We start from the raw sequence: 18530 nt of genomic DNA, 5'->3' as shown, positions 1-18530 counted from the left end.
ATCATGTCGCGCGAACTTTGTTTACGGAGGTTTTTAAGTGATTACATGTTGGCAAATTGCGAAGCTAATTTCTTAGCGAATAAATTTTACTAGATTGTTTATTTTCGATTGATCTATCAAATACATTAAAAAAAACATAAGGTGTGTGGGAGAATGCTGTTATGCTGTTATAAATTACTTATAATGTTAGATCCAGGACATTAAATAACTAGGTATCTTGATGATATAATTTTGAAGCTGAGCGGGCCAATCGCGAAGCGTTGAAATCATCTGTGCTACAATAACTATTTGGCTCTCTATCGCTTTGATATGTAAGAGCTTAAGAGTCCCCGGCAAGCTCAGCCGAATTCCACCTTCCCACACAAACGGATTTTCGTTCTCATTTTAAAGCTACGTTGGATTCTAATGAAACTTTTGCATACAATGACATGCGGTAATATATCTAGGTCAGAAATTAGTTTATGTAGCTCTTGTATATAAAACAAACGAAATAGAGCACAAACAAGTTTTGTATGAATAACTAAAATAAAACTAACTGGCCAGGGTGCAGGCAGGTCCAAAAGGAGATGGCGGGACGACTTGGACGCATTTTATCCGGATTGGCGGGAAACTTCAAACGACAGGGTCGAGTGGAGGAAACGAGGGGAGGCCTTTGCCCAGCAGTGGGACACTAAACCAGGCTAATAAAATAAAAAAATTAAAACTCGCTGTATTTTTTTTACTATTGTATCTGAACCTACATAAACTAATTACAGACCTAGATATACCTTATCCGTAAGTACAGTTTCAGAGCAATCTAGGTAGTCGTTTTAAAATGAGAGCGTAACTACGTTTGTATGGAGAACCGAGCTTGCTGGGGACTCTTAAAGAGCTATCGCTTGTAAAGAGGCAGTTGTAAAGAGGCAGATACAATAATATCTAATGAAATTTCAAGTTTTGATTTTCGCCGTAGGCCCTCTGAGCTCTGTACACGACTCTTTTTCAAGTAAGTGCATGGTAAGATGTTCAATAATTCTTATTTAATAAATTTCGCTTACTTTAGCTCTCTCAATAAAGTCTTGCGGGATCTTGACAGCGCAAGTGTAAACTAGCTATAAAGGGGCCCACTGATTACCAGTCCGCCGGACGATATCAGCCTGTCAGTTGTTCGGAACTGTCAATGTTCTAATTGACAGGCTGATATCGTCTGGCGGACTGATAATCAGTGGGCTCCTTAAGTAGGACTAGTATTGTCGCACCGGTGTGTACGACAGGAGTTGCCCACATCATTACTCTGCGTCGTATCAATTTGTAATTAACATAGATTAGGAGGGATATTCTGATTTTAGAATCTGGTAAGGTTTTGATATGATACGATCGCTCAAACTAAGTGGTGCTCGTCAGATGGACTGCAAGTAGTATCAATAATTATTTATTTATTTATCGTATGGCAATTATATTTTACACTGTTCATTTATTAGCTAGCTTATAATCTAAATCTACATTTGTCCAAGTAGGTGATGGCTGCACTCGTTGCGGTTTTAAAATCTTCCACTGGGCCATCGTACTTTGTCAGTGGGCACTCCAAGACGATATGCCGAACAGTTTGCTTTGGGCATCCGCATTCGCAGCACTATCACTCCATCCCCATTTTTTTCGGAGGTACGCACAGTGGCCGATTCCTGTTCTAAGACGGTTAAGCATGCACCAGGCACGGCGTGATTCATTGAACCCAGGCGCGTGGCTCCGTGATTATCAAAAAATATCAAAAGTTTAACAAATTATAAAACCTGGATACTGCTCTAGAACAATATGTCTTCGAATTATTTAAATAGTAGAGTAGATACTATATGATGAAACGAAAATGATGAGAGGAAGTAGGTAGGTACGTATTTAAATATAAGAATATATAAAACAATACGTAATTATGGGCGACGGCTGTTACGACTGTATAATACTTACCTACGTATAAGTATTGAGGCTATATTTGATGACTTTTGTTTAGCGGTGAATTTTTCGATATTAAATAGCACTATCTATGTTGCTGCTAAAGTGTTTAATACGTTGCCCGTACAAATTAAGTCACTTAATGACTTGAAGTTTTTGACAGAACTTAAAAAATTTGTCATTGAGTTATGCCCCTACACCTTAAGTGAATACTATAATATAAACTGTTAGTTAATAAGTATGTAAATATGTAGCTACACCCACCGGGTAAAATTGTATTGATTCTCACTGTCCTTGTCTAACATCAACATGTACACATACAGTTTATGGCTATTGAATAATAAAAAATATATATATATATATATATATATTTAAAATGAAAATGTTAACGTTTTCATATTCGTTTACATTATTTCTTTCCACACAACTTGCATTAAACTGTAAAACTAGCGTTCTCGACATTCCATTCGCAATAAAACCTATTTCTAGGTAAGGACTTACCTAGAAATAGGTAAGTAGACTTACAAGAACATATGATATTTGCTAGCATTTTATGACAATTGTCATCGCGTTCGCAATATAGCGGCAAACACGGCGACCGAAATTGCTTTACTCTTTCATTGGAGCAGGCAGTGCATGCGACACTTGGGTTAAGTCCGCTCCACACTGATGAACCCCCAAGAGGGCCCCACAACCCCCCAACAAAATGAATAGACTCTGACCACGTTAACTTTACACAAACTTGGCAGTAATAATACATACATAAACATATCCCTATCAGATCTATACTTGACGTAACAACACTTGGAATTAAAACAGCTTGGTCCGACTGTAGGCGACCATAAAATTTTGGGCTTGATTTTATTTTCCACCCAGAGACGTAAAGGGGGACCTCGTGATATGGCACCACTGCTCAGCTGTCGCCGATGATTTTTACTTTGGCAAAACCGCAATCCCGCCCACAGATGGCGAGTTTTCATAGGATTAACAATGAAGTCAAGTGTCTTCTGCCGTTTCAGATGCACCAGCAAAATTCTCAGTGACTTATTTATTTTTTATATACAACTGTTTTTTAGTTTTACTATAAGGCTCTAGTGGATGAGATGTCCATAAAACGTAGTACGTACGTACGTACGTACGTACGTACTGGATTGTCCATCGACGAAACGATAAAATTAAGTTAAATTAATAGAATTCAATAAGTTCTTTATTTTGCATAACAATACATTTCTTAAAAACGAACATCTATAAAATAAAACTAAATTAAAACTAAAACTAAATAAAACTAAAATACATCTAGAAAATGTGGCCCCTTTGGCATGGTGCCGAGGATGCTGGCAGCATTTCCCCGCTGTATTGCGATGCTAATACTAATATTAGTTATACACTTAGGTTAGTTAGTAGGCAGGTCGAGCTTGTTCGCCAGTGTAAATACGGCTTAAATGTGAAGCTAGAAAGGTAACTGCGGTTTTATACAATTTCAGCTATTGGGTGTAAAAGTGTGAAGTTAGCTCTAATATTGCTACCAACATAATAAGTTATGTTGGTAGCAATATTATGTTACATAAGGCATCGTGTGGTTTCTGTTCTGCACACAGGAATAAATTTGTTATTCGTTTAATTAAATAGTAGCAGAATTTTCAGGCATATACGACGTTAGTATTTTTATTCATATACGGATACGGGTCTCCAAACTTTTTTCGCAGGCCAAAAGCAAGTAAAGCCTGACCAGTAATATATGATCAATATGATCATTGTCAAGAGGGCGCTGCTATTCTCGTGTATAGAGGGTGACAGTTCAGTATAGTATGAAAAAATTAGTTCCAGTGAAATTCCGCAACATGGCGCGTGATCATATATTCCTGGTCAGGCTTTATATTTTTCTAATCTAATTTAAACCTCTTTGGTACTCGCAATTCAAAATTTAAGGTAATTCGCTAGCTAAAATAATAATAAAAAACTTTAAAAATTAATGTATCATAAAATGATTTCTTTCTTATACTAGCATAACATATAAATATAACACTATTCTCATTTGACTCCCGAATACTAAAAAAATGTATCCCGCATGTGCGTAAAAAATAGCTTTACATTCTCTTAACTTTTCGATGTCTACAGGAAAGACGCGAACGAGTTAAGGATGACTCACGTTAGACCGGGCCGTGTCCGGGACGGAGCTTCCGGCGCTTACTTTTCTATGACATGACAGGAGATCACGTGATGCCTTCCATAGAAAACGAAGCGCGGGAAGCTCCGGCCCGGACACGGCCCGGTCTAACGTGAGTCATCCTTTAAGCGTACAATAAAATGTTAAATACGCAAATTTTATTACAAGTTTTTACAACAAAATGAATGTGCAGCAACTAGTGGCTGTCGTTTGTCGTAACCGCGCGTCCTGCTACAACGTTCAATTTCCGTTTTTGCCACAAAGCCACATTGTCGTGTGAAGTTTAATAATTAAAGTTGAATTTGTGTTTTGTCGCCTCGCTCGCTGTATTGTTTCGTTTACTATTTATTATACGCTGTTGGTTGAAGGAAATGTGGCCATGTTTTAGAGGGTAATGGGATAATCCTGTGGGTCTAGCCAAGATGACATTCGTTGATAGAATGATAGAAAACGCAGACCAACCCGCGCAGCATGGTTCCCCTATCACTAAGTCCGTCACTTTCGCACTCGCATACTTGTTAGAACGTGACAGGCATGGTGATAAGCGTACCGTGCTACGACTCCAGAACTTAAATAATGTACGGAAATAATCACGTGACTTTTCGTAGCATCTGTCATTCCCATATTTTCTTTTCTTTTCGTTTGGCATTTGTCGATGTATGAGTTGTAATTGCTATCCGCCGCGCCGTTTGTTTGCTCTCGATAGGTGGTGCTGTGCTCATCATTCGCCATTATTTTTATCAATTTTTATTTACCGCGAGTGTGGTACAGGTATAGTTAGAAAGCGCTTATGAAAAATTGTATGTACCTACTTTTCTACGATTTCAGCAGCAAGTATTGTATCTTTAAAAAACTCTTTAGAAAAACTTCACCGAGCGTGCCGTAACATAGTGGGAAAGCACTTATGAAACGTTTTACGTGCTTTTCTAAAATTTCAGCAACCAATATTAGGTATATCCTTAAAAAAATCCTTTAAGAAAATGTGCCAAATTCAAAACCTCTGGTCACCCTAAACGAGCGTTTCGCGTTCCCGAGTTGTAATTGCTATCCGTCGTTTGTTTGCTCCCGATAGGTGGCGCTGTGCTCACCATTCGCCATTGTTTTTACCAAACTTTTCTCGTTTTCCTTGTTGTTGTGTTGTTGTGAATAGTGAGGTGTCGCGGGAATCACAATCAAGGAAAGAAACCAGCCAAGTGCGAGTTGGACTCGCGCACGAAGGCTTCCGCACCATTACGCAAAAAAACGGCAAAAAAATCACGTTTGTGGTATGGGGAGCCGCCCTTAAATATTCATTTTATTCTGTTTTTAGTATTTGTTGTTATAGCGGCAACAGAAATACACTATCTGTGAAAATTTCAACTGTCTAGCTATCACGGTTCATGAGATACAGCCTGGTGACAGACGGACAGACAGACGGACAGACGGACAGCGGAGTCTTAGTAATAGGGTCCCGTTTTTACCCTTTGGGTACGGAACCCTAAAAATGAAAGATGGTACAATTGAATCGACTGTGAAATGTGCACTAAGAAGTTATACATATAATTTTATCAATATACACGGTGTCTACAAACGTTACGGCACAGTTACGGTTACAAGGAATTCGGGAGCATTTAATCACGCGGCCATATGTAATTAAGTCTCCAATCATCCTGTTGCGTAGTTGCAAAGCGCGGTACAAATACAGATGCAAACACGGTACACACAGTGTACGAATTAGAAAACATTGTACGAATAAGAATTAGAAGATAGGTAGGTACTTAAGAGTCCCCGGCAAGCTCGGTTCTCCATACAAACGTAAGTTACGCCCTCATTTTAAAACGACAATCTAGCTGATGGCTCTGAAACTTTGTACTTACAATAACATAAGGTATTTATGTAAGTAATTCGTTTATGTAGCTTCAGATACCACAGTAAAAAAAATACTTACAGCGAATTTCATACAAAACTTGTTTTTACTCTATTTCGCTTGTTTTATAAACTGGAGCTATATGTATAAACTAGTTACAGACGATGACGATATACCTCATGTCATTCTATATGCAAATTTTCGTTACTACCAACACGTAGTTTTAAAATGAGAACGAAACTCTGAAGGTGAAATTCGGCCGAGCTTGCCGGGGACTCTTAAGTACTGCAGTAGCGACTAATAGTGGGTGGTCAATACGATTGCTTTCGGGCTTTCGTAATTTTTAAGGACTTATTATGCTACAAAAAAAAAGAAATCTACAGATCTGTGGACATATTTGACGCTAGTCACAGACACAGGTGTACCGACTGTGAGGGTAGTGTTATGTAAATTAAGGATAGTTAAACAAAAAAAAAATAGTCGAAAAGCGTATTTTTGAATATAAGACTAAAGAGATGTTAGACAATCAAAAATTATATTTGGCCGGCAGGTATATATATATATATATATATATATATATATATATATATATATATATATATACGTACCTAATCAATAATAGATAGATTGATAGATGAATAATTTATTGCCACACAAGGGTTTTTTTACAATTATTTTTACACACTTATGCTATACTTATACTAGACAATTTATGTATAAATAAGTACCTACCTATCTAAGTAAATGTAGTAATAAGTAACTAGGTATTAAGGTCTTTATACCTAATGGCAACAGATTTGTATTAATTAATAGGTATTCAAGGTTATTATTTTCTGTGAACCATCTGTTTCGTGTAGTATGAAAATGTGTTATTGTTGCTACAAAACCTGTCCCATTTCAGCGCTTTTCAGAATCAGAGGTATTGCAATACGCCTTCACATGTCTAATCCATAAGCGGTTATGCACTTTCTCCTTCACTCGTAAGGGATAGACAGAGACAGTGATATTGTGAATTGTGACAGTGTAATGAGACGAGTTACATGTGCGTGATGAAGTGATAGGCTTAGTGTCAGGTTGTTTAGAGAAATGTTTGTTATTGGAAATGGGAATACACTTAAGATGAAAGAAAACGTGTAATACCGTAACTTCTCAACAGTCTCTCGCTCATCATTGTCTACCACGAAAATCATGATTGTACCTACTCGTACCATGCCACCACCATGCATGGTAGTTACCTATACCTGGTTTGAAAAAAAAAAACTCGCTTCCAATAGGAACAATTCTTATTTCCAATATTAGGAATTCACATTTTCTTTTCAGGCCAATCTTTAAAACAAAAAGAAAATATCCAAAACAAGTCTAGGTAGGCTATTGATTTTTTGGTGTAGAATTGAAAAGACAAGATGAAAATGTAAAAATAACGCGAATGATTCCGCTGTGGAATGAACTGGGCAATCGGCTGAGGTTTCCTCAAGAGACGGAGAAGGATTTTAGACCTTATAACTAATTTTCAGTATCTGGTTCAGCAGGTTTCCATAGCAGTTCAGCGGGAAAACACAGGGGGAATAATGGGGACCTTTGATCCAGGTACGATTCAGGGTGGTTTATTTTAGATTTATGTTGTAATCTTATTATTATTTTGACTAATTAATGTATTATGCTTTAGTTGACTTGTTTTTATTTTTAGTACTTATATACTTTATCTTTTTTGTTTTTGATACAAGTACATCCAAACCCAAGAAAAAACCCCGACGCAAAAACGGGTGTTATGTGTTTGACGCCAATGTCTGCTGCCTGTCTGTCTGTATGTCTGTCTGTGGCGTCGTAGCTTTCTAAGGAATGGACCGAATTCGATGCAGTTTTTACGTGAAAGCTAGTTTCCTTGCGGTAGTTCATAGCTGATTAATTAATGTCATTACCGGGTCTAATCACAGCTAGTGCAACCTAGCTGAAACGTCGGAAAAAAGGTAATAATGAAATTTAATCGCGTTAGACCCGGTAATGACATTAATTATGTGTACAAAACGCGAGAGTTTAAAGTGTTTGAGGAGTATTAGCTCTTTTCCTGTGTTTAACAGTTGGCCTGGGAAGTAGGCTGGTGATAATGTAGGTTTAAGAACAGTGGATAAATAATCAATTTGGATCGCGTCAGAAACGATAATTAATGAACCAAGTAGAAGCGCGAGTTACACAAATTGATGGTAGCAAACACCGGCATAATTGTGCGCTTATCGAGTTGAGACTTGCAAGATTGATCGAGCCCTAGACGACGCAACAGACACACTGAAACAGTAGTCAAGTTGGGAAAGGAAAGGGGATCTTACTCGCCGTAGCATGCCCGGCATGAAACTTTCGCCGATAGCGATATCCAATTCCACATACAATGCGTCGTGAGCAGCGTATGGCGTCCACTAGAGGGTAGTAATAGGTAGTAGAGTAGGTTCGCAAAGAAGGTAAGGCGAGGCGTTAAGGGAGTTCGGAAATAAAGGCTGAAGAACTTTTGACAAATTGCTTTTTTGACTATGGTGAAGCATTTAGACGAAACGACATAGATTACTACATATGTATCTACTTTCATTAGTAATGCCAAGATTGCCAACTACCCAACAGATAATGATAAACCCTTAATTGTGTATGCCAACTTTCATACTGATCGAGGACTGCATTCCGAAACTCGGATCGCAGTTTTTTAGTATTCCCTTAGTAGCCAACATCAGTGCCATAAAAAGACAACTGTTTATACCTACAAAGATGATATAGCTTCCCAAACCGCAAGGTTCATGCTGTTTTCAAAGGACTGCGCACTGAAACTCGTATCGGAGTTTTAATATTAATCATCCGGGAGTTCCGGAGTGCAGCTGCGCCCGGTAATGTTCCGTCCGGAATGTGCAGGTACGCATGCTGCCCGTCCGGGAAAACTAGGGGGAATACTAAGGAACCAACAGTGTGTTCCAGTGCCACCTAGGATATTTCTACCGAGCAGACCGTCTAGCATACTTGCGCAAGATGTATGGAGTCACGAGAACGCAACTCATGTTTTACTCGCAAAATAACTGCATACCGAATTCGCGTTCAGCAAAACTGTGAGGACAGTAAGATACGTGCTAGTTTTCTTATGTGTGATCCTTTGAACACATATCCAATACGACGAATTTGAATACCCAAAACAAACTACTAAAAAGTTTCGTTCAGTGCACAAAGAGCAACCGAAACAAACTTTTTCCAATATTTCACAAAGGTAACATCCAGCCACAGGTAGTAAAATTCCTCGTACGAATAAAAAATGGTAGATCTAAATATCATATTACCGTTAGAATCGCAATATACCTATACATTTCTTTTATTTTATTTATATACTAGCCAGCTTATTATACGAAATAAAAGTACCTCATAAAGAACCTCAAAGACCAAGAGCAAAGCCCACGCCCCCTGACAAAACTTTCAACAGGCATAAGTTAACTTCAACACAAAACTTGTTTACATCTCGAAACTTCCATTCCTAATAGAGAAACTAATAAAAAGTATGATGTCTGTGAAAAAGTCGGCCCGTATATCAATTTCAATGGAACTCTGAAAGCGTGGAGTTATTTTTCCAATTTGGTTTTAACAAATAGATTCAGGCCAAGTTTCCGCATAATACCCCAAAAAGATGTATGTGTCATTGTCATCCAAGAAGACCTCAGTTTATCTGGCGTTTACGCCTTTATTACCAATCCTTCTATACAAATACGACATGAGGCGACGTAAGCGCGTGCGGCACTAAAGTAGCTTATTGTACTTTAGGCCATTTTGGATTTGTTTTGTTGTAGTTTCGCGGGCCGGACCATATGTCCCACATTTGCATGTAAATTGAAGCTTTTCTACAAACTTGACCGATTGTGGCGCTGTTGTAGAAATCATAAGGTCGTAAGTGGCAGCTAGTAGATTTATTTTCTTTATATGGTCTTATAGAGTTATAATGCAGAATCTGGTTAAAAAAGTTAATTTTTCATATTTTTAAATGACTTATTACTTCTATTTTGGTATTTACTTACCTACTTTAATGTCCCTCTAATCAGCAACCTGAGATAGGTATAAATAATTTAAAAAAAATGGGATTAGATTTATATTTATGCAAACCATATTAAAAATATGTCACTAACCAATTGAAATCAATTTATTAGCACTCAATCAAGTTATATGTTATATCTTTGCACTCAATAATACTAGTAATTTTGCCATCTAGTGGCGAATAGCGAAACTTAGTTTCCAATATACACGCAAAGATGGCGCTAGAGGATATGAAGCAGCAATCCTATAGTCTGTGTTCTTGCAGTCTTGAAACAGAAATATGCTAAAACAGTAATGAATATTAAAACAGTTTACTCTTAGCACATTAGGTAACTTTAGCTTCAAGGAAATTACGGTGTCTTCACGTCGTAGGACGCATTTACATTTGAAACAGAGTACTCAATGTGAATTGAAAACTGTGCTTTGAGAACACTCATTACGGACATGTCTCGTCTTTATTATTAGTAAGTTGAGTTGGTAATTCGTTAAAACAGAGAGAGAGAGAGAGGCAGATAACGTTAATACTGCGTGCTAAACCAACTAAAAATATGATGTGACATTGGTAGTTTGATCAGTCTAGTAATCAGAGATTGGCTTGTCGATATATATTCTTTATTTGAAAGTAGGTTAAAATCAACTTGCAAGATTTTATTACATTGCTTATTAATCTTATTATTAAGTGAAGTTGTTTATGTGTGTTAAGAAAAAAGATAAAAAAATTATCATACCTTTATTATAGAATATAGTATGTATTGTAAATTGTTACTTAATTTCGTCATGTCAGTCATCTCCCGTATGGTCTAGTGGCTAGGATACCTGGCTTTCACCCAGGAGGCTCGGGTTCGATTCCCGGTACGGGAATTACTTTTTGTATTTTTTACCTGGCTACTAGAATAATCCGATGAGCGTAGACTTTTTCCTCTGACGTTCCCAAGATGAAAACGATGTCTGCAGAATCTTGGTCTTCAGAGAGCCGCTGTAGGTCTCTCAGAAGACCTGGTAAGCCGGCCCTTTCCACCGACGCGGCACAACAAGTACCAGGGACTCGGTTAGCCATTTACACTTAAAAACCCGAAAGCACTAAAACATCCTGTTAACACTAATGTTTAATTATTAGACGGCTTGTTTTGATTACACGATAATTTAAATACCAACGAAAGCAATAATCTACACTATGTTTTTACAACCAAAACAAACGCGAGAACAACTTTATCACACAAAAACACACTTTTAACCTCAAGGTCTTTGCTATTTAAACACAAAACATCACCAAGACACTTGTTTAATTCATTATTTCAACAATTAAACAAACAAAACCGATGTATTTACTAAATACGCTTTCGAATAAACTTAACTTGTCAACATAACCTCAAACGGGCGTTGAATCGAGTCATAATAAACACTATTGAGCACTATAGCTTTCCAACAACATGAATTTCGTCGCAAAATTGTATGAGGAATCTTGAACACAGTGTCTTTTGCGTGATCTTTATCGAATGGAAGTGAAGGGGCCATGAAAGCTCCAAACAGGTTTCTCAGGTAAGCAATTTAATGATATCGTTGTCTCAGTCATACGTTACTTTATGGCATGGGGCTTGTAGTTACATATTTCGCCTACTTAGACATCTGCCTCCGTGGCGCAATTGGCTAGCGCGTTCGGCTGTTAACCGAAAGGTTGGTGGTTCGAGCCCACCCGGGGGCGTTACTTTTTGTTTTTTGCAATATTTTTATTGTTGTCGTTTTTTTTAACATCCGGTGGTTTTCTGTTATTAAAAATTCGTAGTCGTAATTTTTATTCTCAGTTGTAATAACAGGAACCCCAAGAAATCAATAGAATTTCTCTCTACGGGTACCTACTATGGCCACTAAGGCAAATCACCATTTTAAAATTTATTATCCTATAGGTACCTACTACCTAAGTATCTATTTCAAGTGCTGTATTGACGTTAATCTATATGTCAATGCCGCTGCCGTCAATATAGTACCATAGTACGCTTAAGATAAAACAGAGAGCCATTAGTCCGTCGTGCAGCTAGTTATGGTTCGTAGATTTCAAACAGTCCCCTTTCGGCTTATCTTTTGTCTATTGTTAAATGAAACCGCACGTGCTACTTACTAGCATAAAAAAATGGTATGGCCGTTTTAACCGGTTATTCAATTACCACTCTATGGAGATTGCAATAAGGTTTAAAATGAACTAATGGGAAAACATATTCCTTAGCTGTGTGGTCTTTGCGGTTACTGAGTGCCGGCAAGTCGAACGCTACAGAACCAGTCTAAAATGTGTCATCGATATGCGTAACAAAGGCGCGTTATCGGAGAGCGCACTTACACTGGTTTTTTTAGCGTTGGACTAGCCCGCGCTCGCCACGATGCACGAACCAGGTAAGGGACAGGGACGGATTGCGATTAAAACATTTTGATGGATTCATGACAAGTATGTATAGATATATTAATTGAATATATCTACATTTTTATTTATATTGTACCAATGCATGTTTATTTATATTTTTAGTTAGTAATTTATATTTTATGTATGTATAACTCATTACTGTTTGGCTGGTTGTTTATTATTTACATTGTATAAAAAAAAACGTTATTTTAGTTTATTAAAAATTTGTCTGTAATACCTATATATGGTAAAAAAGCCGATATTGTTTAAAAAGGGCATATATGTATAAATTTTGTTAAATATAGTTTTAGTTTTAGTCTGTAACATTAGAGAGGAATATTTTAATAGTTGATTATTTGTAAAACGGATTATTACCTAATGTTATTATTTAACTGATTAGTAAAAAAATGTTATTATTGTTTGTTTTAAATATGTAAATACATACTTGTCATGAATCCATCAAAATGTTTTAATCGCAATCCGTCCCTGTTTCTTACCTGGTTCGTGCATCGTGGCGAGCGCGGGCTAGTCCACCGCTAACAAAACCAGTGTAAGTGCGCTCTCCGATAACGCGCCTTTGTTACGCATATCGATGACACATTTTAGACTGGTTCTGTAGCGTTCGACTTGCCGGCACTCAGTAACCGCAAAGACCACACAGCTAAGGAATATGTTTTCCCATTAGTTCATTTTAAACCTTATTGCAATCTCCATAGAGTGGTAATTGAATAACCGGTTAAAACGGCCATACCATTTTTTTATGCTAGTAAGTAGCACGTGCGGTTTCATTTAACAATAGACAAAGGATAAGCCGAAAGGGGACTGTTTGAAATCTACGAACTTTACCGGCCATGCGCACAAACAAACGTGTCGCGTTCACTTGCGCAGGCGCGGGCGCGGAGCGATTTAGCGCAGTTAGGAGATGATCCAGGTCCAAAGCAAGGATGAAACCATGTTTCAAGGAAAATAATAATAAGTATAATCTGTAACACAAGTTTTTTGTAACGGTAAAAACAAAGTAGGTAATGCTATACCAAATCCTACTCATCCCACATTATTGGGTTTAAAATCACACTAATAATAAAGAGACAGACTATACTAATGATATTAGAAAGAGACAGTATGATTTTTTCTGCCTATGCTCCACTGACAAAGGACTCTTGCCCAACTATATAAATGTTATAATTATTTATAACTGACAGTGGCCCTGGTAATTTATAGGTAACTAAAGATTATCGAAGGTTATTTATAGAGTTGTTAAGAATGATTTCTCCTCTGTGGGAGAATTAAGCATTTTACATTCTACATAATATTTAGAAAAAAAGTAAGTCAAGTTAAAACTCACTTAATTTTAATTTTTAGCTTTTTTTATTGATCAATAAAATCTTTAAAATGATATCACGAAGCAAACAAAAAGAAAATAAACAAATTCAATCGGTTAATTAATAACGCCACAACTACGTTTAAAATTTTTCCCCTCACTAGCTCGGAAAGCCGTCTATTATCCTTTAAAACAAGCGGGGAAAAACGCATTTTATCCACTAGTGGGGAAAGTAATTTGACCTTGGATGGAGCGTGTTTAAGTAGCTTGACAGATAACAAAACGTAAAACGCTCATGATAATGGTTCGTTCGATATTAATTATCATTAAATAAATGGTTTGAGAATGTAATAAAAAATACAAAATTTTGCTTTATTTAATAATTTTAAGTCATAAACCTTAAAATTCCATAAGAAACGTTAGATTTTTTGTAATGATGTTAAATATAATTCTGAACGCACAAGTTGAGTCTATGCAATTTCATAACGCATCGTTGACATTTCATACGTCAGAACAGAAATGTCAACATTGTCAACAAAATTTTTACTGTTCTCACCGACTCACGTAAAAATCAGAATTTCTAGTGTTTTCTGTTATAATATCGTAAAAAAATTAGTGATTCCAGTGATGAAGATGATCTAACGCCTGTGGATGTTGCACTTTCCTCGCTATAGTGAGGGGAAAAGTTTTGTGTTACACACGGGTGCAAATGTATTTTACTTCTCGTGTGTTGAAACACTCGCTACGCTCAGGATTCTATTTTAGAACCACTCGCTTCGCTCGTGGTTCAACTATAGAATCCTTTCGCTTGCTCATGTTTCAATTCCACACTCGCGGGTAAAATACAACTTTGCACCCTTGTATAACAAATAACTATTCTGTTAAGGGGCCCACTGACTATCAGTCCGCCGGACGATATCGGCCCGTCAGTTGTTCGGAACTGTCAAATTTTTGTTTTAACTGACAGGCCGATATCGTCCGGCAGACTGATAGTCAGTGGGCCCCTTTAAACGTTGCATGAATATTAAGCTGACAATCAAACACCAAACCAAATACTAGAATATATTATACATCGTCACACAGTATTTAGATTGTTGTAACAGAGCTGCCTAAAATTTCATTGTCCCCGAACGCCGGATCCTTCCTATACGTTACATTGTGACATTTGGCCATAGACATATATATTACTTCGTAAAGACCGGCCTGACGAGCACAAGGAATGAGCCGATACATTGGAGTTGGAGTCAAAATCGCATTTAGTTACACCAGCGCGCTCTTGTGTGGCCAATTGCGCAGTGGAAAAGCGTCACCATTGGTGTAAACAAAGTACATAGCGTATGCATAATTCCGACCGAACGCCGACGCCTTTCCACTGCGCAATTCGATTTGCCACACGACTGCGCGCGCTGGTGTATCTAAATGCGATTTTGACTCCAATGTATCGCCCCATTCGCAGTGCTCGTAAAGCAGGTCTTTACGAAGTATTATATATGTCTATGCATTTGGCACATTTGAAGCACATTGTCACAGGCCACATAGCTGACACGTCGGCTTCCTACTGCGACGGAAGTGCATGGCAGCTAGGAAATTGCGAGCCGAAAGCTGACAGCAACGTGAAAACGTGAAATGTTTCGAATGTCATCTAGGTATTGGAGAACGTTCGTGGCCAGTTTTACGACAAATTTACAATCGAAGTTGTGAATAATGTTTGGAACAAATTTTACAGAGTTCAAAATTTAAGTACCCCTTAATTGTCAAAAACCTCATATATTTTTAGGCGCGAGATTAGGTATCATCGGCCATATTTTGCATTTTTTTCGAACCTTGATATAAAAATTAAGTTGGGTCATTGGAGTGCCGGATTAAGCCAGCGCGGGGCCTGTAGCAAATTCTATCACGGGGTCCATGTCCATGGATTGTTTTAATTTTGTCGGACGAAGTGAAATTACGGTCGCAATGCGTAGGTGCGCGGGTCCCCCAAACGCGGGGTACGTAGCATTAATAGTATGACTATTTATTTTATACTTAGTTGGTACTTACGTGGTACTTACTAGACATATGTACACAAAAAGCATAAATCAATTAGTCATAGATAGACATTAACCCTTCATCTTCTCCAGACAAGATAAAGATAAAAATAAAGATAAAGATAGTTTATTATTCAAGTAGGCATATTAAAATGCGCTTATGAACGTCAAATAAAGCTAATGTAAAATCATGAGCTCTCCCTGCCGAGGTTTTCCCGAGGGGCTACAGTATGAGGTTCTTCAAAAAAGGAGTGTACAGGTTTTTAATGGGTCGGCAACGCGCATGTAATATCTCTGGTGTTGCAGGCGTTCATAGGCTACGGTGACTGCTTACCACCAGGCGGGCCGTATTATGCTTGTTTGCCACCGACGTGATATAAAAAAAACAATGAATTTAGTCGATCGACCAAATACCGCAATGTAAAGAAAATCGCATCACGCATGCAAGTTCTTAAACCGTCATGCCTACGTAGGATTTCAAGCTTTAGTGCCTGTGCCTATATCACAACTCGTGAAGTTTAAATTAGCCCTTGTATTAGCTTCATATAATCATATATTAACGTTGCAAGTGTTGCAACGCACATTGCTCGTCAAGTATGATAGGAGTTCATAATCCCAGCAACGACAAGTGCTCTCATCTTAACCAATCCCTTTGTAGCCACAAACGTTAGATCATCAGACGACATCAACAATTCAACAATGCTCACATAACCTTTACAAAAACATACCCTAAAACTCTCAAACGCATCAAAGCTAATTTATGAAACTAGCAATGACACTGGAGCGTCTTAACCCTCCGCGAGACAATGGGAGGAACGGGGAGCAATTCCCCCCTCCTTTCCTCCCCGCTTGGGTGAAGGGGGTGAAGTGCTGCTGTAATCAGGGCTAATAGAAGCGCGTGTGCTTTGATCTGCGTGTCAAAGGGAAGTAGTCGCCAATGCGGTTAGAATTGGCAGAAATTTTACGGTTTTAAAAATGAAAGTTTAATTAGGTTGAGGTGTGATTGACGAGTTTAATTGGGGCATGTGATCTTTGCAATTTGTACTTTTGGGAGTGTTTAAAATGTAAGCTCTGTTAAATATAAAATCAGAATATCTATGCAAAAACCAATTAGATAATTTTGTTTCTAGTATAGTTGTTAGTACCTACCTATTGTTTACCTACCTTACTTTTTTATATTGCATATCATTCAATATTCCCAATATTGACATCACACTACACCAGTTAGGTATGCTACAAAAATTAGCTAGGTTTTCGAAGTTACGCTATCATTTAAAAAAGACATGCTTTAGAGCATTTTTACGTAACATATTTTATATATAGGTAAATGTTACTTGAATGTCAAATTTCACGTTATTTTAGAATTTCCTTTAAAAATGGGTAACTAAGATTATATGGAGGTTGTTAGGTTCGTGTGAATCTTATCACTATATAGTATAAAACAAAGTCGCTTCCTGCTGCCTGTCTGTCCCTATACAGGATGGCTAAAAAATAAGTGCATTCCCGTTGCCAGGGAGGATTTGGGATTATACTGAGCAACTTTTACTAAGGGACCAACCACAAAATCGCGAAAAAAATTTTTTACCCTCCCATAGAAAATGGACCAGCCAAAATGTATGAAACGGCCAAAAATATATTCGCGAGTTCGGTTATTTTTTAGCCACCGTGTATATGCTTAGATCTTTAAAACTACGGAACGGATTATGATGCGGTTTTTTTTATAGATAGAGTGATTCGAGAGGAAGGTTTATACGTAATAATACACCAGCATTGCACCCGTGCGAAGCCGGGGGGGGGGTCGCTAGTGTGTAGATAATTCTTCTTCAAAGTGTCAACCGCAAGTCGCGTCTAACCCTCCCTAGCGCACAAGGTGCATGAGCGCGGTGCAATTGTCTCGTTGCGTTAATTGATTCTTTTGTGGCCCGATCGGGCAGCGGCAGGGTTAATTGGTTCTCGGTGCTTCTTGAGGCCCATTGTGGTCTTCGTTTATTATAATTTTGTTTGAGGGCGCGTTGATTTGACAGCGAGTGGGGGAAATAATAAGTATTTTTGTGGAAAATGCATTAATTTGCGGTTTGGTCTTATTCGGGGAGAATGCTCCCCTGTTTATAAATAGGTAGATATAGGTGTTTATAATTATACCCGAAGATTTGTAATTATTACGTATGATCAGAGGTCACGGTAACATCAGCCACATAAATGAGAATAATTATTTTACTTTGAGCTACAACGTTATTAGTTACGAAGGTAACTGGAGAATCACAGAGAATGCTCCCATGCTTATAAATAGGTAGGTATAGGTGTTTATAATTAGACCCGAAGATTTGTAATTATTACGTATGATCAGAGGTCACGGTAACATCACAACATCACACATCCACCCACAAGCCACATACATGAGAATAATTAATTTACTTTGAGCTACAACTGCTACAACGTTATTACGAAGGTTAAAATAATACGCAAAACCATGTTTCACTATTATGCGCCGTTCATTAAATCTGGCTTTTAATTGGAGTAGGGTCCGTTTGATTCATGTGCATAAGGAACTTTCATGGTCCTTATGTTCTGAAGCATAATAAGCTCCATTTTCTGGTGGAATGGTCCTATGCAGAACAGTCATCATGCACACCCTGAAGCATAAGGACCCTTTTGTAAAGAAAAGCCACAAATAAATGTAATAACGATTTTAGCAAATTTTTGAGTTTGAGACACCGCACATTCAAATACACATAATATTTCTCAGACTCCCCTTCCCTTTTTACGTCAAATTCTACCTAGTCTTCTGATACTTATTGCCT

General features: G+C 37.7%; 1 protein-coding gene and 2 non-coding genes across 3 annotated transcripts in view; 2 read left to right on the top strand and 1 right to left on the bottom strand.

Moving 5' to 3' along the window:
- Nucleotides 1–11700, bottom strand: part of LOC134745344 (uncharacterized) — a 36742-nt gene extending 25042 nt beyond the window's left edge. The window contains exon 1 of the mRNA XM_063679365.1: nucleotides 10871–11700. Coding sequence (XP_063535435.1) covers nucleotides 10871–11046 — 176 coding nt within the window. The 5' untranslated portion in view covers nucleotides 11047–11700. The remainder of the gene's footprint in view (nucleotides 1–10870) is intronic.
- Trnae-uuc (transfer RNA glutamic acid (anticodon UUC)) lies at nucleotides 10779–10850 on the top strand. The gene has a single exon. It is a non-coding gene; the product is annotated as a tRNA-Glu (tRNA).
- Nucleotides 11618–11691, top strand: Trnan-guu (transfer RNA asparagine (anticodon GUU)). The gene has a single exon. It is a non-coding gene; the product is annotated as a tRNA-Asn (tRNA).
- Nucleotides 11701–18530: the final 6830 nt, after the last annotated feature.

Source organism: Cydia strobilella, chromosome 11 (assembly GCF_947568885.1).
Source record: "Cydia strobilella chromosome 11, ilCydStro3.1, whole genome shotgun sequence".
NCBI classification, from domain to species: Eukaryota; Metazoa; Arthropoda; class Insecta; order Lepidoptera; family Tortricidae; genus Cydia; species Cydia strobilella.
Note: the sequence above shows the minus strand (reverse complement) of the source record. Positions and strands in the feature narration are given on the sequence as shown.